The 21,626-nt window shown below is 43.4% G+C and overlaps 1 protein-coding gene across 1 annotated transcript; it reads left to right on the top strand.

Moving 5' to 3' along the window:
* The first annotated feature begins 8,840 nt into the window (after window positions 1-8,840).
* Window positions 8,841-19,688, top strand: znf513b (zinc finger protein 513b). Its single transcript, XM_075477393.1, has 7 exons — window positions 8,841-8,960; window positions 9,250-9,489; window positions 11,480-11,602; window positions 12,797-12,931; window positions 13,064-13,570; window positions 15,962-16,155; window positions 17,972-19,688. The coding sequence occupies exons 2-7, from the start codon at window positions 9,450-9,452 to the stop codon at window positions 18,584-18,586; spliced, it is 1,614 nt and encodes a 537-aa protein (XP_075333508.1). The 5' UTR covers window positions 8,841-8,960; window positions 9,250-9,449; the 3' UTR covers window positions 18,587-19,688.
* The last annotated feature ends 1,938 nt before the right edge of the window (window positions 19,689-21,626 follow it).

Below are 21,626 nucleotides of genomic sequence, written 5' to 3'. Positions count from 1 at the left end.
CTGAAGACAGATGATTTAGTGGCTTTAGTGACGGTCACATGATCGCATCATTTATAGGAATAAAAACAAACGTGAAAACATGTTAGATTTGTACAAAAGATCATCAGATTTTTAACACTGATTATATTATATCTAAAGAAATGAATTATCACTTCTCTTTGTATGACATTCATATCGTCTCAAAGTGTGACAGTTTTGGTTTAAGCAACTCTTCAGCGTGTTGAAGTCATCAGTTAAAGAGGAGACTGAGAGCAGTTTACAGGATTATTTAAGGGCTGTCAATCGTCTTTAATGGTGCCACATGTGACCGGTTAAGTCTTTGTTATCTTAACTGGACAAACACTGATGATCAGGGCTGGATAAATGTTATTGATCCATGTTCAGTTCGGCTCCAATATAACTAATATCTGCTGGAACTGAAGGAAGGGGACTCTGCATTGATGGTGATTTGTCGCCCTCTTGTGGTGGAAAGATGAGCTGCATGATGTCGTACAGCAGAAACAACATATTTTTACGGACTGTCTGCAAACTACTGTGTGGAAATAATATGTGTGTGTGTGTGTTTGTTTTCCAGAAGAATTCAGACAGATAAAATCAGTCTGACCTGAGCTCTGCTGGAAAATGACATCACAGAGTGCAGGGATTTGTTTTTCTGCATTTTTCACAGATGCAACTAAAGAAATGGGAACAAATGATGTGTCTCTGTGACAGGCTGCTGGGAACAAAGTGCCTAAAGATCCAGTTTAAAATGGCTTCTTTGCTACGTTCTCTTTTATGTGTGGACACAACACTGGTTCATCCCTTGAGGCATTTGTCTGGAGAACTATCACTCAAGACCACCTTAAAAGATACCAAGAAAGTCTCCTTAAAAGAAAAATATGAAGGAACGAGGGGAGGCTCAAGACTTTTTCTCAGTGTTTTATATGGAAATAGTTAGCTCACTGAATTAGTTCATGATGGATCCTTGAAGTGATTGAAAAAATTGTCTCTGAGGGACTTCTTTGCTGCCTTGTATTTAAAGCATAAGAGTCTCTTCACACTGAAGTTTATTTTACAATAATGAAACATTAAATTGTTGTTTTAAAGTAACATTTTGCATCTCTCCCTTTCTTGACAAAGCCCTGAGGGGAAAACAGCTTTTTATCACAGTTTAGCAGCTGAATCAGCATCAGCTCAGTGAGCTTCTTTCTCTTTTACTCATTTAATGAATGAAAAGTTAGATGTGGCTCTGAACTCTGCACAGTTGACTGTATTTCCCATGCTACACTGCCACCTGGTGGACATTGTAGGAAGTGTTTTTCTATTATCATATAAAGCAAAACAGTAGATGTTTGTCCATCTTTTGCACATCAGTGTATATTTCCCTCAGGGTGTGCGGTAGTGGAAGTGACATAATGTCAGCGCATGTGAGAGCGTAGTACACGGTATAGCTTATGGTGAAGCTTTGCATGCCACAGAGAGATCAGCCACGGTGGGAATGTTGATCTTAACCCTGTTGTGTAAAGCCAAGGTCAAAGAAAGGCCTCAACTGAGAAATGTTCAACCCATTATCATTCTGGTTGTTTAAGATGTGTTTCGCTTATTTAGTTGATTATTTCACAGTGTTCAAAGCTGTTTGGAAATTCGTTGAATTTGATTTCCTGCCTGTCGTGGAGTATTTTGGGTTTTCAAAGCCCCACAAAAATGAAGCAGATTCTTTATGTGTAATGTGATACAACACAAGGAAGACTGTGTGTTGACTTCATCAAGTAGAAATGGCAATAATCAGCAAGATAAAGACCAGCTTTTATTCACACCGCAGACCTGGGTTAATGTTCACGCTGTGGCTTGTTTATGCTGAGATTCTGTCTTTATTCTTGATTTTCTTTATCATTTTGCAAACATAATCTCAAAATCTCAAAGATGGCTTACATTTTTTGCAAGTATTGCAGCCTTTTAGGCCAATTCTATTTGAATTTAACATTTTTTCATGTTAGTTGTTACTGAAAATAAACATTTTTGAGAGTTTAAGCCACCCTGCAATAAATAATAAGTAATAAAAAAGTGTGTTTTTGGTATTTGCAGAATGTTTCTTTATCTTTTCAACTGCATTCACTCTCTTTGTGGTATTTATTTTCCTTAAATGCAACAGATTATTTGGCCTCTGTATCATTTAACAGACTGCAGTGAAGTGAGATATCACAGCCATCGTACAGCTCTGTACTTCACCGTCTGTTTTACCAAAAGTACACATGTGCTTTAGGTAGAAAGTGGAATGCAGGACAAGCTGAATCTCTGTTCCACAGTAAAACTTTCATGCCTGAGAGATTAAAGCATTACAAACAGAGTCTGTTCACATGAAGCTGAAAACGTGGCCCTTTGGACTTTGGATTGTGACATTACGCGTGCTGCATTGCTGCCAATCAGCGCAATGACATTCTCTGATTGTGTGTGAGATGCTTTCACATCCCTGAGCTGAAAAGTAAAGATTTCTGAAGGATGGCAAGCTGGTGGACGGCTGCAGACATGCTGGACAGTCTGGACTTGGATGGGGACTCGATAGTGTCTCGAGTCATTCAGGTGGTCGGCCTGTTTGGAGATATTCTGTCTTTAGAGGACAAAACTGAGCTGTCTGAAGGTGAGGCAGAGGCAGGAAATTATGCCCCAGAAGAAGATGATGAAGAAAATGACTGTGTAGATAGAAAAGAAGAGAAATGGCAGCTGGGGGCAGAAGAAGATGGAACAGAAAATACAAAAGACAAGAAGGCTGAAGAAGAGTTTGAGAAAGAAGAAGAGAAAAATGAAGCAGAGATGGAAAAATGGATGAAAGAAGAAGCTGCACATAAGGACGTAAAAGAGGAGAAAGGAAACAATGAAGAAAAGGAAGAAGAGAAGAAGGGGGGAAGAGATGAAAAAGGAGAGCAAGTAACTAAGGAAAAAGTTGTGGAGACTGAAATTGAGACAGAGGAAGAAGAAATAAATGGAGTGAGTGGGGAAGATGGAAAGATAAGGACAGCAGAGGTGGAGAAAGAGATAGAAACAGAAGGCGAAGAAGAGAAAAAGGATGACAAAAAGGAGGAAAGTCAGGACAAAGTTGGAAGAGAAGTAGAGGATGATATAGAGGATGGATGTAAAGACAACAAAGAAGAGGCAGAAAAGGAAAAAGAGACTCAGGCTGACGAGGAGGCTGAAGAAGAGGAAAATGGAGAGAAAGATGAAGAAACAGTAGAAGAAGATAGAGAGACAAAGAGAGAAGAAGTACAAAAAAACAAGGAAAAGGAAATGGATGCAGAAACAGAGATGAAAAGATATGAAGAATACCAAGTTGAAAAAACACAAAACAAAGAACAACAGCCTGATGAAGAAGAAGTAGAGGCCTTTAAATACCAAAAACAAATCAGAGCAGAACACGAAGAAGAGGAAACCCCGTCTGATCAACCTCGTTCCCAAAGACTCCCGCCTCCATCAGACCCCGATTCTGCTGAAATGCTGCATCATGAAACAGAGAAAGCGGCTCCCACAGTCGCTGATGCAGAGAAAGACTCAGTCGATGCCAAAACCCACAGCGGGGACACTTATCCCACATCGCCGAGCAGCGACAAAGAGTGTGAGGACGCCTCTCTGAGCAGCATCGACCCTTCAAACCAAACTGCTGCTGCAGAGGGTGAGCCGGGCGCATCTGAACAGGAGCAGCTTCAGACATCTCCCCCTGAGCCGGGCACATCTGAGCAGGAGCAGCTGCAGACATCTCCCCCTGAGCCGGGCGCATCTGAACAGGAGCAGCTTCAGACATCTCCCCCTGAGCCGGGCGCATCTGAGCAGGAGCAGCTGCAGACATCTCCCCCTGAGCCGGGCGCATCTGAACAGGAGCAGCTGCAGACATCTCCCCCTGAGCCGGGCGCATCTGAACAGGAGCAGCTGCAGACATCTCCCCCTGAGCCGGGCACATCTGAGCAGGAGCAGCTGCAGACATCTCCCCCTGAGCCGGGCGCATCTGAACAGGAGCAGCTTCAGACATCTCCCCCTGAGCCGGGCGCATCTGAGCAGGAGCAGCTTCAGACATCTCCCCCTGAGCCGGGCGCATCTGAGCAGGAGCAGCTGCAGACATCTCCCCCTGAGCCGGGCGCATCTGAACAGGAGCAGCTGCAGACATCTCCCCCTGAGCCGGGCACATCTGAACAGGAGCAGCTGCAGACATCTCCCCCTGAGCCGGGCACATCTGAGCAGGAGCAGCTTCAGACATCTCCCCCTGAGCCGGGCGCATCTGAACAGGAGCAGCTTCAGACATCTCCCCCTGAGCCGGGCACATCTGAACAGGAGCAGCTTCAGACATCTCCCCCTGAGCCGGGCACATCTGAGCAGGAGCAGCTGCAGACATCTCCCCCTGAGCCGGGCACATCTGAACAGGAGCAGCTGCAGACATCTCCCCCTGAGCCGGGCACATCTGAGCAGGAGCAGCTTCAGACATCTCCCCCTGAGCCGGGCACATCTGAACAGGAGCAGCTGCAGACATCTCCCCCTGAGCCGGGCGCATCTGAGCAGGAGCAGCTGCAGACATCTCCCCCTGAGCCGGGCACATCTGAGCAGGAGCAGCTGCAGACATCTCCCCCTGAGCCGGGCACATCTGAGCAGGAGCAGCTGCAGACATCTCCCCCTGAGCCGGGCACATCTGAGCAGGAGCAGCTGCAGACATCTCCCCCTGAGCCGGGCACATCTGAGCAGGAGCAGCTGCAGACATCTCCCCCTGAGCCGGGCACATCTGAACAGGAGCAGCTGCAGACATCTCCCCCTGAGCCGGGCACATCTGAGCAGGAGCAGCTGCAGACATCTCCCCCTGAGCCGGGCACATCTGAGCAGGAGCAGCTCCAGACATCTCCCCCTGAGCCGGGACATCCAGGTGAATCAGCAGGAGGCAGCAGAGGCTCTGCACCTGAGGCACCAAAAGGTAAACCAGCCGCGACTATTCAGAGACAACACGGGAAGCCGGGCAGCCTCTCCCATTCTCTGGCGAAATTGCTACATCTTCAATGTTAAATTGACGATAAAACAGTTATTCACAAAACACAAGATATGCCCAATACTGCATTTACTTTCATAACTACAACATGTTGTCCTGTAGCTTAATGAAGTGATTTGTTCTGAAATCGCCGCCGTGCACTGAGGAAATCATGTTATGAAGCCGCCACTAACAGCCAGGCTTCAGGAGGGGACGGGAGAGTCAAGTTTTTTTCTACAATTCTAGGTCATCATTGGCTAAATCGACAAAAACTCATCCCTTCCGAGGCTGCTCGGCGTCTCTGGGGGTAGATTAGACGTGGGCGTGTCATTATGAGGGGCTGTGTCGTGATGATTGGAGTTAGTGTTTGTCCATCATGAGAGATGTTGTGGCAGCCGAATTTTTAAGCGGGGAGAAGCACGCTGGGACTTCAGTCCCAAAGCGGATACGAAAGAGACTGGTTGTCTGTGAAAGTGCTGTAATACTTTTAGTTGTTTCTTTCCAGAATTCTTGCTGCCCATTCACAAATGTTACCTTTTTTAAGAATACTTACCACCACCATCAAACTCTAAGTATTCATTATGACAGGGAAAAATGCTCCACAGATTCTGATCCAGCCATTTACAGGCCTTAGATTCCACCATACTTGATTTTGGCCTTGCTGTGTGAATTTTCAAAGTCTATACCTTCTTTCTGTCTATTTGCTGGGCATACTTGTCATACTAGACACAGCTATGTTATAAACTAAAACTTCGCTATCTTCTGCTTTGGGATGGCACGAGCCACTACAACCCTGAACGCGTAATATGGGCTTCCCCTGTTTTAAAAGTCAGCAGCCGCCACTGTTGGAAACACTGTGTAACTCCTGCTGCACTTATAAAGCTGCTCAAGTGTTCTGCGTGGAAGATTTTGCCGTCTGCTGCGGAACTGGAAAAGAAAGTAATCTGCAGATCCACCAAACATGGAGAAGGGTACGGAACTTTTACTCGGCCATTTTCATTTTAAAGTTCTTCCAGACGGCGGAGTCGACAGAACCAAAGTCATCTGTAAACACTGCCAAGTTGAATTGTCTTCTCAGCGTAGTAGTTCCAGTCTAAAATATCACTTAAAGGCAAAACACACAACTGATAGCAGCAAGTCATTCAAGGAAACAGACAGTGGAGCGAGGCTTCTACATAAAAACTACAGAAAGATGCTGATGTTAAAAGTGTGTTTGCACAACAAATGTTATGGCACTTTCATTCATATGGCAGCACATTTAAAATAAAGCTAAATGCTAAAAGCTATACGCTACTTTTGGATTCATTTTTGGATTCTGCGTACAAATGCGATTAATCGCAATTAATCAGGGCAATCATGTGATTAATTAGATTAAAAATTTTAATCGTTGCCCAGCCCTATTATGAAGCATAAATAAGTGGGAGAGTCTCCCCTCTAATTATTTTGTTTTTTTTTGTCCTGTTAGTGTCTGAAATCCAAACTGGAAGTGGAACTCTGCTTCACTGTGTGGTTACACAACAGCAGCTATGACTGAGTGCATTCATTGAAATCCAATTAAAATTCCACAAAGATGTTGTTATGAAACAAACCTTCGGGCAGCAAATGAAATGCCCTCACGTCTTGTTTTATGAGTATTTCGGATAAACATAAAGTCAGAGATAATATTTCTGTCTCCAGAGCTGCAGACGTCAGGCCGCAGGCGAGAGGAGAGAGTGACGCTGATGGACGCCGCTGCTCAGTCCTCCATGGAGAACGGACGAGAGAGCGAAGAGCTCAGCGAGACGCAGACTCCCTCCGACACAGGAAACCCAGCGACAGAGGGCGAAGGAAGCAAAGATGAGGAAGGTCCAAACTCTCCTGAGATGGACGACGAATCTGAAACAGATGATGACAAGAAGAAAGGCAGCGGTCAGTCATTGAAGTACAAAACTGTGTCGTACAGGAAGATCCGCAAAGGAAACACCAAACAAAGAATCGATGAGTTTGAAGCCATGACTAACTCGTGATCACAGGTTTATGATACCGCAGCTGTTCGTCATCCTGTACTTCAATATATATATAATAATATATGTAGAAAACAGATAGAAGGCCCAGGATAGAGCCATGGGGAACTCCATCTGCCTGGAAGTCAGTTTCAGTCACTCTACCTGTCACTTATTCAGAAATCTGAGGAGCTTTCTTACTTTCTTTCTTTCATTTTCCTGAGTTCCACCTTACAGGCAGTTATGTACACAGATCCTATTTTTATATTTTAATCAACATATTGTAGATTATAACCTCTGATTTACACAAGTCTTTGATAAAAAAAAAAGTCAAACATTTCTACAGACCATGAGAGCAAAGTCCAAGCCATTCAGTACTGACAACTTCAGTGGGAATATGCTTGATGTGAGTCAACAGAAATCAAAATAATAGTGATTATTAGTCATAATCCATTCAGTTTCTCTCCTTTCTTTTGTTTTATTTTTACTTAGGTTTCATTTTGGGTTCTTTAGGATTTCTTATTCAGAACAGTAGACCACATGGATACCTCACCTACATCAGAATATACTCAGAATAATAATCATCAAAATGTTATGATTTAGTTGTTTAACGATAAATGTTCACCTAAAATCTGTGTGAAAAGTCTTTGTTATGATACTCATAACAAGAAGCAGATGTTCTGGTTAACGTAGACTCCTCTGTCTGTGTAATGTTTATGATTCAATTTAATCATATAAAAGAGCTTATAAAGCAATATGCAGAATTGTTGCTTTGTGCGTTTGTGTTCCTTATTAGATATATATCGACTGTTACTGTTGCTACTAACAAAACCATGAAGTCCCAGACTGTTCAAACTCAATTTGTTCCATTTATTTATTGATTTATCTCATAATTTTCTTTGTCTGCTGGGCCATGTCAGAGACAAATAAGACAAATAGCCATGCACACTCAGTTTCACTCACTTCTGCCATTTTTATCGTCTTGAAACAGGGGCGTGGCTACGGGGGGGCTGTGGGGGGCACTGCCCCCATAGGAACAAGTCCTGCCCCCCTGAGAAATGCCCTGTCCATCCAAAGAAAACTGGCCAGAAAAAAGGCCACGATTTATTGATAGAATAAATGCAGGTGGTGATTTAAAAAAAGCATATATCTGCAAAGTTTATAGCTTTATTTATTTTTTGGTTACCGTGTTTCCCCCCCTCCGTAACCTTAACCCCTTGCTGCTGAAAAAAAAAGGCGGTTTTCACATTTTCGGATGTTTTTGTTGTATATAATGATCTGAAATATAGAATTAATTAAGGTAATAAAAAGCTGGAGTTGGCTGTTCTACATTTCTTTACAAAAAAAAAAAAAAAAAACACTTCATAAAAAAATTCCACACTGTTAACAAATTTGACGGTCATGATTTATGCTAGTGTGACCATATTTTCATTACCGAATTGAATTATTACTATTATTACGATTATCATTTTTATTATTATTATTATTATTATTATTATTATTGTTATTATTATTATTATCATTATGCTTGAAGTTGTAGTAGTGGTTTTCCACCGATTATTTCAAGTATTGTTTTCTGCCCCCCCAGATGAGCTAACTGCCCACCCACACATGCCATTCTGGTCACACCTCTGTCTTGAAATGATTATATTAACAATTTTATTGTTTAATATAACTGTATCAATGAAAATATATTTAAGATTAAAAATGATTAGATTAATAAATTAAATCATATAATTTAAAGAAAATGTAAAAGATTACAATATTCTTAAAATCGCAAAAGGTGATGGATTATATAGCTAATCAAATGTACGGGTCATGCCAAGGGACGAGAGCCTTTGTGGGAACTTCATGTCCCAGAATCCCCTGCGGCTGTCAGTGACGTCACATAGAGCCCGGACCCGGCGCAGCTCTGTCAGTGTGTGTCCGTGGCAACAAAAGACTGCTTCTGGAGTAGCTCACGTCAGAGGTCAACCACAGTATAATCCTGGACTTTATCACAGGTATGTTTATCAGCGACGTGCTGCCTGTCAGTTTTAGACTTATTTTTTAGCTTCAAGCTTCAACGGCAGCTACATTTGAACGTTGAAGTTAGCTTGCTGGCTAGCGAGGTGGCGCCGACTATTTCCTGCGAAACAATAACACAGACCGAGCCACGGTGTTAACCTTAAAGTGGTAGAAGTGTGTGTGTGAGAGATGTTTTTTTAGCTTCGCACTGCAATTAGAAATGGTTTAAATGTGTATGTGTTGATCTTAAAGAAGGGTTTTTAATTGTTTTTGCGTCTGTTTCAGGCAGTAGTTGGTAGCTATGACACCACCAATGTTTGTGTCCGTTGGAGGAAGAGGAAGAGGAAGGAGGTGATGATGATGATGATGATGATGATGATGACATGCAGTTAGCTGGCTGCCTGGCTGGCTGACGGACGGACTAGAGCCCCGTGAGAGGTGTCTCCCCGAAATCAGTGCAGCATCTGGGTCAAAGAGAGGCGAAAATGCCGCGGAGGAAGCAATCCAACCCTCAGCCGGTGAAATGTGAGTTTTCCTGCATGTTTTCCACTAGTTTGAGATTCTGTCTGCTGTCCTCTGTTCTGTCTTCACACCACAACACTTTAAATCAGTGTCACGGAATAAGGAAGAGGCTCCGCGTATGCTCTGTCCACTTTTCTGTTTAAGTTTAGACTTCTTTTTAAGAACACATATTGAAGTTTCTTTCGGGAAACAGCCACATGAAAAGTTGCCCAACTGGTCTGACACACTGCAGGCTCAGCCCTTTCCTTATTATCTGTCAGAGAGGAAGACTGTTGTCCTTCAAGTAGATGTGTTTATGCGTTATCTCATCCTGAATGTTGGACTCTCCACCTCCTCTTCCTCCTCTCCGCTTCCTGTCTCCACTTCCTCTTCACGGGCCCCTTACCTGACCTCCCGGTGCTGCCTCCTCTGCTTCCCATCGTCTGTGCTTTCATTTGTTCACAGCTTCCTGTTGGATTTCTCCCTCATTCCCTTTTCTTTTCCCCCCCTGATCATCTCTGCACTATCTCTGCTCACTTACAACCGTTTCAGCCAGCTTCTGAATTGACTTAATTAGAATTAGAGTTATTGTATCCTCCTCACATCAGTGTGAGGAGGGATGAGGTCAGTTATGTAGAAAATGACATCTGCTCTGGAGTATTTTTCACCTTTTTATTTGTGTGATTAGTAAATTTTTTATAACTATTATATGTATACTGTATATTCCTTTTCGGCTTTTATTATCTCCTGCCCTGACTGTTGTTGCACCTCTGTTCAGGGGGGCAAAGACCACTCAGTTCTTACTTTAGAAAGACTGCTTGGATGCTCTTTTAAATAATCGTCAGCAGTCGGGTTTCTTTCTTATCTTTTGCAGAAGAAATGATTGTTCAAAACTGCAGGATTTGGGAAAACATCCTAAATTTCGCACACACATCCAGCTGTTTCTTTTTCTAGACAGTAAACATGCAAAAGAATCATCACAAAAGTAGAAACTAGTTTAATCGCTCTGAGCTGGCGGATGGCGAGTTCAACTGTATCCACTTGTAAACCTTTGCTACTGCTGCCCTTTAGAAGTTAGAGATCATTTTCCTGCCTCTGACAGGTGCATTGCAATAAATACAGTATTAAACATTTTTAAATGTTCTTATTCGATGGCAGAAAAGAGTGACGGGTTTTTCAGTTCTGGTTATAACTGTTAAAGTTCTCATCAGCAGCCTGGAATGTTTTTCTGATGGTTGGAAGACATTATTGCAGATATGTGTTCAGTTCAGGCATTTCCCAGCTGTTGTTTCTATGTTAAATTAAATATATATATATATATATATATATATATATATATGTTGGTGCAGCTCTGATCTGCAGATTTATTGTTTTTGTTTAAAGAATTCATGTTTGCCGTGTTAAAGCTGATTTTCTCGAATAGCTTATTTTGTACCGACATCATCCCAGAAGCCCCAAATATTTGGTTTCTAACTAAGAATGCAAAGCGAAACAGAAGATGTTCGCTGTGTTGATCAGAGATTCTTTAAGCTTTCATTTCTTTACACATGAAAGCGTCCACGCAGACCTGTGAGCGTACAGATCATCAGTGACTCCTCTTCCTTTTCCTGACTCACTCCTCACCCTCAAACTCTTCCTCCTGTTCACTTATCTCATCCTCACTGGCTTCCTCTGCTATCCTGCCTGTCCCACCATTCTTCTTCTCTTTACTTCTTATATGTCTTTTTTTCAGCTTTCTTCTCATTTTGTTCTATTTTTCTGCATCCAAACACTGTTCACACACACATATCTTAAGAAAGAAGTCATTTTTTAAATGTGTTTGTAAGTTATTAATCTTTAAGTTTATGCATTTTCCTTTTTCAGGAGTTTAGATTACATGTTTTTAGGGAAAAAGAGAGAAAATCAAACCTCTCAGAGGGAAATATAACTTATGTCGAACAGGACCTGTATCACCCAAGTGTTTGAAACTTTTTAAAGAAGAAGTCCTGAGAAAAGTTTGTGTCTGTGTGTTCAGTGGAGTCGGAGGATGGGGCGGTGGTGTGCGAGCCCGGCTGCCTAGTGTTGGAGAGCGACTTCCTGCTGAGCGGGGAGCTGGAGTTTGGAGACTCCGAGATCATGGGACTGGACAGAGAGGCGGGTCAGTGACACACGGACGTGGGGCTGTAAAAGCTCAGAGTTTGACTGTTTCTGATCAGTTTGAATGGCTGAGAGATGAGCAGTTGTGTTTATTTGATTTAAAGTTGAGATATAAGGGAGCAAAGAAAAGAAAGTTATGAAATATTCATCAAAAGATCCAAGTTACTGGTTCAAAAAGTGTAAATTATCAGTGAAGGTTTGACAGCATTTTGACTCAGACTAAAAATTATACATCATTTTTAAATGAATTCAAGATTTTCTGCTCCTAACATCTTAATCAAGGAATACAAAATATAAAGTTGTGAGATTTAAAAACTAGAATTTTCTCAATGTTAATTAGAAAGTCAGAATATTACTTTTAAGTCCAGAGTTTTCTTGTTTTGGTTTAATTTTTAAAGTTAAATGTATGAGTTAAAGACTAAAAATAATAGAATATTAGTTAATTTTTTTACTTGAATTGTCAGAATTATGAATAAGAATGTGAAGTTAAAGGCTTTAAATGATCAACCTGTTTTTCACTCAGTGGGTCTACATGGTGAGATTAATTAGATTATAGCTATTATTTGAGCAAGGGTAATTCTCCTTGGATATGTGGCGGTGAATGAATGGGATCAGAGGCACAAAGCGTGTCATACCCCGGTGTGATAGGTGGCGCTGTACCCATTCCAACTGTTGCTAATAGAGCCACTTCCTGTTGACCTCTTCACCACCAACAACAACAACAAACTCAGGCGTTGGAGAAAGATGGAGAACGCAGAGCCAGATGAAGCTACGTCCCTCTACATTTGGTCTGTGATGAGCTGCTTGTTGCACAAACTCGATGCCCAACGGAGCATTCTCCATCGCGTTGTTTGTTTGTTTCTGACGGCGACAACAACAGGAATATCGTCTCCTTTGACTTCCGGGTCACGACCCCGGGAAAACATCTGGAGCATGCGCAGAACGCAAAGTCTGATTCACCACGTGCTTCAGCGTCTACAAGCAGGTTTAGAGTGACTTTCAACCCAGTTATCTCGGGGTCTGAATCCGATCCAATTCTTAGTCAGATTAAGGTGTCTACATGCACTTAAAACTCAGTCTGATTGTAATTTAGCCAATAATCCGATCCTTTCAGTGCCATGTAACCCCTACACAGTTACAAATCATTTCATCTATTCAGTGGAACTGGTGTTTCTGTTCGTCCGCTCCTCCTCAGGTGTGACGGTTTTTTCTCTGAGCGTGGAGGATGACCCGTCAGCACCGTCGGACTCCACCTTCCCAGCGTTCCTGTCCTGCAAAGGGTGTGGTCAGCTGTTGGGGGACACGCCTCTGGGAGCAGGCCTGGACCTCGGTAACTGTTGCCGTGCTTTATGTTTTGTTTTCATCGGATCGCCTCCACATCCCCTCGTGCATCTGACTGTGATCTTTTCCTTCAAGTTGTCCATTTACTCTGAAGCCTGAGTGTTCTTGGTTTTGGTTCCAGGTGTGGGGCTTGATCTGGGGGCGGAGCTTTATTGCCTAAGCTGTGAGGAGGGCCTTCAGCACTCCGCCTCCGTCGACTCATCTCAGGTGGATGGCTCCAGCCCGTCCGACAGAACCATCAACGGAGGCTCCGACAGGAGGAGGAGAGGGGAAGCTAAGACGGAGGCCGCCGCCAACATCCCCTCCAAACTGTACTCGTGCTCGCTCTGCACCTTCACCTCGCGCTACTCCAACCACCTCAAACGCCACATGAGGATCCACGATGGCCAGAAGCCGTACCGCTGCCCCGTCTGCCCGTATGCCTCCGCTCAGCTCGTCAACCTGCAGCGCCACGCCCGCACGCACACCGGCGAGAAGCCGTACCGCTGCGTGCAGTGCAGCTACGCCTGCAGCTCTCTCGGCAACCTGCGGAGGCACCAGCGCATGCACACGCAGGAGCGTCCGCAGAGGAGGGAGAAGGAGAAGAGGCGGGGGAGGCGGAAAAAGACCAAAACTGGAACCGATGAAGGTAACAAACGCACACACGCAAGACTTTATTTAACTGAACCTGATCCCAGGGCGCTGTCAGATCACCAGTTATTAGATCGGATTTAAAAAGCACCATTTAACTGCTTTTCCTGGCTGTTTATCAGAAGCAGGATTTATTGATTAAAGGTGGGGTAGGGGATCTTTTTCTGGAGCATTTTTTTACATATTGCTTGAAATACTCTTCACACCCCCATTGCAACCAGTTAATTAAAAGTTTTGACACAAATATGAAAAGTTTTAGTGGCTTCTAGAACATACAACCTATGAAAAACAGTATCCAATCATACTGAACGGACCGTTCACAATGATTGGATTCTGATGCCGTCTATCAAACTGGAATCTGCTCCTCCCTCCCCCTCCTTCCCCCTGTGCGCGTACCCTGCTCCGTGAACGAATTACGCGTCCAGAAGCTTGGCAGGAAGCTAAACTAGAGCCAGCTTGGCTAGCACCTAGCATTATTAAACGTATAGTTATCATATACTAAATACTAAATACGGCAACGATCGATGCTTGCTGTCAGAACAGCGCTCGTGCACCTTCGTGCTCGTGCGCGTTCATGTACTCTAGAGGCGTGCCTTCGGGGGGGAAAGTGAAGAAAAGGGTTGGGACTTTTTACCTGTGTATTTTCAAAATGCAGCTTCGCTCGACTCAAAATCCAGGATCTCCTACCCTACCTTTAACTACGGAAAGGAAGGTTGGAAATGGAGAGGAAGGTTGGAAATGGAGAGGAAGGTTGCTGAGCTACAGGCGGAAACTGTCGGAGAATAATCATAAAACAGAAACCCACCGATGTTACGCTCAGCTTCGTCCATTGGTGCTATGATTCAACTTCTTGTTTCACATTTTAACTTCCTCACTGAGCAGCCTCAGAAAAGATTTCTTGTTGACCCTGAATTGACTTGTTTTGGTCATAAGATGATGGCGTAACTTCTGTTTTTACTTCCGACCAACCTGCATCAAGCTGTTCCTGTCATATCGTTACACTGCAGTATATAAACAGCACAGTCATGGCTGGAAGTACAAATAACCTCATCATGGCCTTCGTCATTATAGCACAAATACGGAAGCTGGGATGGGCTGTAAATCTCTCATTATCAGACTATAATAAGATTATTTTCATCACTAGCGATCAGTTGCTCCATGTGATATATGACGTGTTAAAGTATTTATAAAAGACCGGAGTTGTGCTGGTTCGGGCACTTTATTTGGTGGTGGGAGAGATGGGAAAACTGGCAGAGAGAGAGAGAGGGATGACATGCAGTACAGAGTAAATAATAACATCCTTCCTGACATCCACACTAAGAACAATATAAAAAGATGGCGGTAAGATGGTTTCAGTTCAGGGGGATGAGTCCACATCACAACAATAACAACAAAATTGTTGTTATTGTTGATTAAACTATGAAACATAAAGAAATCCATCTCTCTGGTGCTGTTTTCTGAGCATTTTTCATACATTTCTGTAGTAAGGACACACAGAAGCTCGATCTGGTGCTTCATTAATGTCTCGTTCTATCAGCACCTTGTGTGCGTTTGAGCTATTCGATGGTTTAGGAAAGACTTAAAAGATGAGAACTCTCATAAACAAAGGGGGAGTTCTCCTGACTCTGTGAGGTTTCACTTCTCTTCTAAACTAAAGGTGAAGGTAAAGCGTGTATTTTTTTAATTTAGTGAGTTTTTTTTTTTTTTTTTTTTAAAGCTTCTTTATGAAAATAATGATTAACTTTTCCTTTAAAATCTCTCTGACTTCAATGAAGTTTAAGAACAGATTAGACTGTTGGTCTGTAGTTTGAGTCGAGCGTCACATAAAGCCTGAGTCCTACACTACCCAGCATGCAGCTGGGCGGCCTGTTTACGTTTCTCCCACGGTGGTTCCAGCAGAAAGTCGGAGCTTTGCGTTACAGCACCGAGGTTCTACAGCAAAGCTCGGTGTCAGTCGGAGCTCGTGCTGTGATGCACCTTAATGTTATGCAAAGCTTCAACTTCAGGGGGGAACTTTTTTAAAACCGAGCAGAAAAGAGGAAGCTGAAAATGAGGAAGAGAAATTCTTTCTGGTTGGATGCTCTTTGACCAAAAACGAACTGAACTGCATCAGGAGAAGATTTTTACCCCGTTCAGCTCTTATTTAACCAGAAAAACGGTAATGGGACGTCTGTGAAGAAGTCTTTGTGCACGTGTAGAAATGAAAAAGCATCGGTGTGTGAAAGCGAGGGAGGGTTTCATTATCAGTAAAACCTGTTTCTTATCAGGCTGCTCAAAGTTAGGCTTTCAGGAGGTTTTTTCTGAGAAAAGAAATGAAGAAGAAACACAATTTTCTGTGTGTAAGTGTAGAAGAGAGACCATTTTAATAATGCTTCTCTGTGTCCTGCAGTGGTTTCAGATCTGACCCTGCGAGTGTCCCAGGACTCCGCTTACCTCCAGACGCTGGGGGGCCTCGGCTCTCCCTCCGGCCCCCTCCCGGTCCTCCTCTTCCCCCTGTGCTGCCGCGTGTGCGGCCTCACCCTGGAGGAGGCCGACCTGGAGGGCAACAAGGCCGAGGGGGAGGTGGAGGGCGACGGAGGACAGGTACGTGAACTCGGATTGGTGTTTTTGTTTGTCTCCTTGGAAACGTCACACTTCTTCTGCGCCTTCTTCACAACGGTCTCCATCATCGGTTTGAGTTTAAGGTTTGTCAGACGGACCGTTTAAACAGTTCTACTCACATATCCAGAGTTTTCCAGACAAGTAAAGCCACTGAAACTTGTTTTTACAACATATTTTAAACATAAAATCTGTATTTTTTTTGTTTTTAAGATCCTTTTTTTCTTCTTCTTCTTCTTCTTTTTTTTTTACAACAATATCAAATTTAAAGGCTGTGTTCCAAACCGCATACTTCTCCTACTACTCATACTAACTTTTTGAGCTAGTATGCGAGTTTGAGTAAGCGAGAAGTTCCCGGATGCATACTAGATTCTCTGAAATGTTGGGTATGCATCATGAGGTTACTACTCATACTCAAACTACCCAAGATGCAACGTAACGTGACGTCGCCGATCGTCATTTCCTGTCAAAACGGCAGTTTCAAGCTAGCTACAACGAGGGTAGGTTCACTTCCTGTTTTCAAAACAAAAGCACCAATTGTATGGTAATGGCTTTCCCTATGATAAAAGGCAACAGGTATTTTATTTTGTGAAAATAACAGGAAGTGCGTTGGCTCACTGCGGCTAGCTTTAGTAGCGCCGAATTCGTGGGAACAAAATTGTAAATAGCCGGTATTTTGTCAGGTTTTCAACACGTTGGGGATCTAAACGACTACTTTCTCACCTGAAAATGTTTCAAATGTTGCTAAAGTTTACAGAGTTTAGAGCTTAAGAGAAATCAGCTTCAGGCCGGCTGATTTCGGCTCGGGCAGGAGCGAAATGCATTGTGGGTAAACGCTTTGCATACTGTCTGATCGATGAGTATGTAGTATGTAGTATGCGGTTTCGAACACAGCCCTTGTCTGCGTTTTATCAGGAGCCAAGAATTTATTCTATTCACGTGCAGACGAGGTTTGGAAAGACTTTTGAGCTGCTGGTTTGGCTCCACAGAGCGCCTAACCTTAACCAAAATCCCTGAACTGCACAGGATATCAAATCCAGATGTTGGATCATCATTGTGCCACAATCCTCACCAGTTATTTAGGTTTTACAGACTAACTGTAGGAGTTCTAAACAGCGTTTTGTCGCAGTTTGATAGCATCGTATAAAATTAGATATGTGAAAGCTGTGGTGGGCCAGACTTTTCAGAAGCTTAAACAAAAGTCGCGTATCCAGCTGGATGTGCCGTGTGACCCACTGGACTGTGCAGCTGTCTGATTACCTCAGAAAAACAAGTGATGATGATGTTTATATTGATTACACACTGTTCTCACCACCTGAGGGAAAAGCACCGTAAAGCTTTCCAAATGAGTGAAAACGTCTCCATAAAACTACTTTCTCTGGTGATCTTTAGGATCAGACCGTATAAATGGTTCAGCCATTGAAAGGTTTCAGGACATTAGGATAGGTGCGGTGTACATCATGTAAAATTACTCTTACTGCTGAGGGAAGGGATATAAGGACTGTAAGTTTGCACAATGCCACAGCTAATGAGACAGATAATTAAGAGTTGAAACAGGAAACTTGTAAGATTTAAACTGAGAGTTTAATTAGAAAGGTTTCCAGTCTTTATCTGATCAGCCCTGGGGGTTAAACTCTCATTCTGAGAGGCTAAATCACGCGTTTACAGATTATTTCTGCTGTCGGCTGGACTTTGTCGGCTGTTTTCAGACTTCAGAATCGGATCCTTGGGATCGGTTGCAGACTTGTTGCCTGAATGAGAGGCGGCGGCTCCTCTGACCGTGTCTTTGTTTTATTTCCAGGCGTGCCGCCGCTGCTCGCTGGACCTGCTGTCCAAAGACGGCTCGGGGTCCCCCTGCAGCCCCGGTGCTCCTCGGGGACCCCGGCGGGGCCAGCGTGGCACCAAGCTGTACCGCTGCCCTCACTGCCCCTTCCTGTCCCACTACCCCAACCACTTGGCCCGCCACTCCCACATCCACTCGGAGGAGAAGCCCCACAGCTGTCCGCACTGCGCCTACACCTCCTCGCATCTCGACAACCTCAAGCGCCACATGCGCGTGCACACGGGCGAGAAGCCCTACCAGTGCCACTCGTGCAGCTACGCCTGCGGGAACCTCGCCAACCTGCGGCGCCACGAGCGCATCCACTCGGGCGCCAAGCCGTTCCACTGCAGCATCTGCGGCTACTCCTGCAACCAGAGCATGAACCTGAAGAGGCACATGCTGCGGCACACGGGCGAGAAGCCGTACGCCTGCGCCGAGTGCGGCTACACCACGGGCCACTGGGACAACTACAAGCGCCACCAGAGGAAACACGGACACAACACGGACAGCTGGGACAAACACGCCCCCATGGACGGCCTCGGCTGGGGCAAAACCACTCAGGAGATTCAGAGTCAGGGACAGGAGCTCAGTTAGAAGCATGTGAGAGGAACAAAGCTGCAGCAATCAGCCGACTGACCGGAAACCAAAACCGCTCGTTACTTTATTTCATATTTAAAGCATAGATCAGTTAAAACGAGACGGCTCTCATCCTACATTTTAGTTTTTATACTTTTAGGACGTTTGTGCTGGAGGAATGCGTTGGTAAATTTAATTTAACTGAGAAAGAACTTACTGTGCGATGTTCTCAGATGATTAGAAACCAAACAAACATCGGTTTGGGCTTCGGGGCCTTTTGATTGACATTTTATTAACTGGAAAAAAAATGGATTGATCTGGTTTATTGTTGCAGATTCATTTGATAAATCCAAAGCCACAGATGCGATGTGACAGATTCGGAGGTAAAAACAGGTTTGAGACGATAACACAGAAAGCTTCAGATCATCATCAGGAGTCGTTTCTGTTTCCGATTGGTCCAGCAGGTCTCTGGGAACTCTTCTGCCAGCCAGAGGACACGTTCTGTTAGTCCTCTGCAAATCATTTTAACTGAAAGCCGTAGAGCTGAAGGGGTTATTTGACAAATCATTGCAGCGTTAACTAGGATGAAAACTTTGCAAATGGCTGAAGCTGCTATTTCAGCACCACACTTGCTGTTTTTCGCCCGGTTGCTGGACGACCTAAGAGCCGCTTTTTTTTTTCCCCCAGTAAGATCTGAGCCTTCATCACCTAAGCCTTTTCTTCCTCGGAAAGTCTTTCTCTGGTGTAATTCTCCTCTGTTCTGCAGTTTTCTTTCTTCCTCTTTGCAGCAGCAGCAGTAAATATGTCAGGATGTTGAATTATTAACTGGAGCTTTCAGGATCTTTTAGTCTTAAAATCTAAGAATATGAGACCTCCCAAAGTTTTTTTCCAAACATATTTTCCAGGAAAATGATAAGAAACTCGTCTTCTATTCAGAGCAGCGTGGTTGTATTTATTAGTTTTATTACCGAAGGGAATGATTGTAGCTGTTGTGTTGCCGACGCAGAGAAAACCGGCCCCTGATCTACATATCATTACTATTAAGAGACTGTTACTGATGTGAACACAGCGTGTGTGTGTGTGTGTGTGTGTGTGTGTGTGTGTGTGTGTGTGTGTGTGTGTGTGTGTGTGTGTGTGTGTGTGTGTGTGTGTGTGTGTGTGTGTGTGTGTGTGTGTGTGTGTGTGTGTGTGTTATGAATACACTGGTGAACCTCCAGCTCAGGCTGGAGTTAAACTCAGGTGCCTTTGACAGACTGCACTGAATTTCGAACGGGGCATTAATGTGTGTGTGTGTGTGGGTGTGTGTGTGTTGCATACAGACTGAGGCCGTCTCCCCCACTTTCCTCTGATCTCACGACATATCATGAAGCAGACGATCTATATTTTCTAAGTGTGAGTGGATCATCGTGATGACGGGGCGGGTTTTTGTAATCTTGGACTGGGTTTTCAGCATTTGGGCTCTTAATTCTAGGGACTGTGGACCAAAAAAAAAAAAAAGAAGGAATCAATAAGAGGGGATGTTTTTGCAGCATCACGTGCAGATAAATGCAAAATTATAGCGGTTAAATTGGGTGTTTAATTTTGGTTGTGAAGCTGAGAAAGTTTTTTTTTTTTGGTGACAGGTTTCTTTGCTTGAAAATCTTGTGGCTACCTCGTGTTGAAAGCCTGAATAAAAGTGGAAAAACAACAAATACACCAGTTGTTTTCTTTATTTCTTTGTTTACGTGTTAGTTTTAATGTCAAACGAAGCCGAGAGACTCTTATTTAAAGGTACAAAAACCAAAGATATGTAACGTTAGTCATAACTAGAGGAAGTAAATGGGCTGTTTTAGCCGCTTACTGTCAGGTTTGGGAAGTCAAGCACCCGAGCTTTAACCAGCATGCACACACTTAAAAACATGCTCCTTTTTCTCATTCTGCTGTTTTATATCTTCCAAAAACTCTCTGTTCTGGTAACATTACACCTTTTTTCTCCCAGAAGGTAAATTAGCTTGGTATTACAGTTATATTCTCTTATTGTCTTGACCTCTGACTCCTGTGAATATCAAATTAAATCAAATTTATTTATAGCACATTTCATGTACAAACAATTCAAAGTGCTTCACATAAAATAAAAGCATTGCAGCAGGGAGTGGAAGAAGCATTAAAATACATATAATATAAAGAGAAACAAATAAAATAATTTAAATGAATTTAAAAACCAGCAACAGTCCAGAAAAGTTCAAAGATATCGTGCAGATTTCATGCATAGACACATGAGAACAGAAATGTCTTTAACCTGGATTTAAAAATGTCTCCATTTGGTGAAAGTTTAATCTCCACTGGCAGTTTGTTCCACTTGTTTGCAGCATAACAGCTAAATGCTGCTTCTCCATGTTTAGTCTGGACTCTGGACTGGACCAGCTGACCTGAGTCCTTGGATATATCAAACAGTTCAACATGAGAACGTTTACTCGAACTGAAAAGTAGTTTCTCTAAAACTAAAAGGTGAGTCTTTGAAATGGAAATGCTGATGATCTTGTTCAGGGACTTTGGGACGGACCGGTCTGGGTATTAAATGTGCAGGAAAAGGGAGTAACTCCTGATTTCTGTCGTTATTTTGGAGGTTGTTACTGCCTGAAAGTCGAATCAGGGAAGAGTTTAGTCAAGAACTATGATTTTTATCAAGTTTCCATCACGGACAGAGAGACACGTTCACATATCTGAAGGTGATTTAAAGATGATCTGTTATTACTGTGTGTTTTATGAGCTATCCAGGCCTAAACTGTCCCATTTATCAGCCCGTGTGAACGTTCACACAGTGGGATACGGAGAGTTAACTGTTAACTGTATGACTGTTCGCTTACTGGCTGGTGTTTGACGAGCTGACATGATTGACTTAGTGTCACTGCTGTGATGCTTTAAAGCAACACCTAACCCAGCATGCAGAGCCTTTGTGCTCCTGCTGTAGTCATGCAGCCTTAAACTGGAGACTCTTCAGGACAATAATGCAACATATTTTCAAAGATGCCTTTTTACAACAGTTTTACAACAGCTTAGATGCAACTTGTGACGGACC

This window comes from Odontesthes bonariensis, chromosome 11, assembly GCF_027942865.1.
Source record: "Odontesthes bonariensis isolate fOdoBon6 chromosome 11, fOdoBon6.hap1, whole genome shotgun sequence".
Classification (NCBI taxonomy): domain Eukaryota; kingdom Metazoa; phylum Chordata; class Actinopteri; order Atheriniformes; family Atherinopsidae; genus Odontesthes; species Odontesthes bonariensis.
The sequence above is the reverse complement of the archived record's forward strand: the minus strand, read 5'-3'. Positions and strand labels throughout refer to the sequence as shown.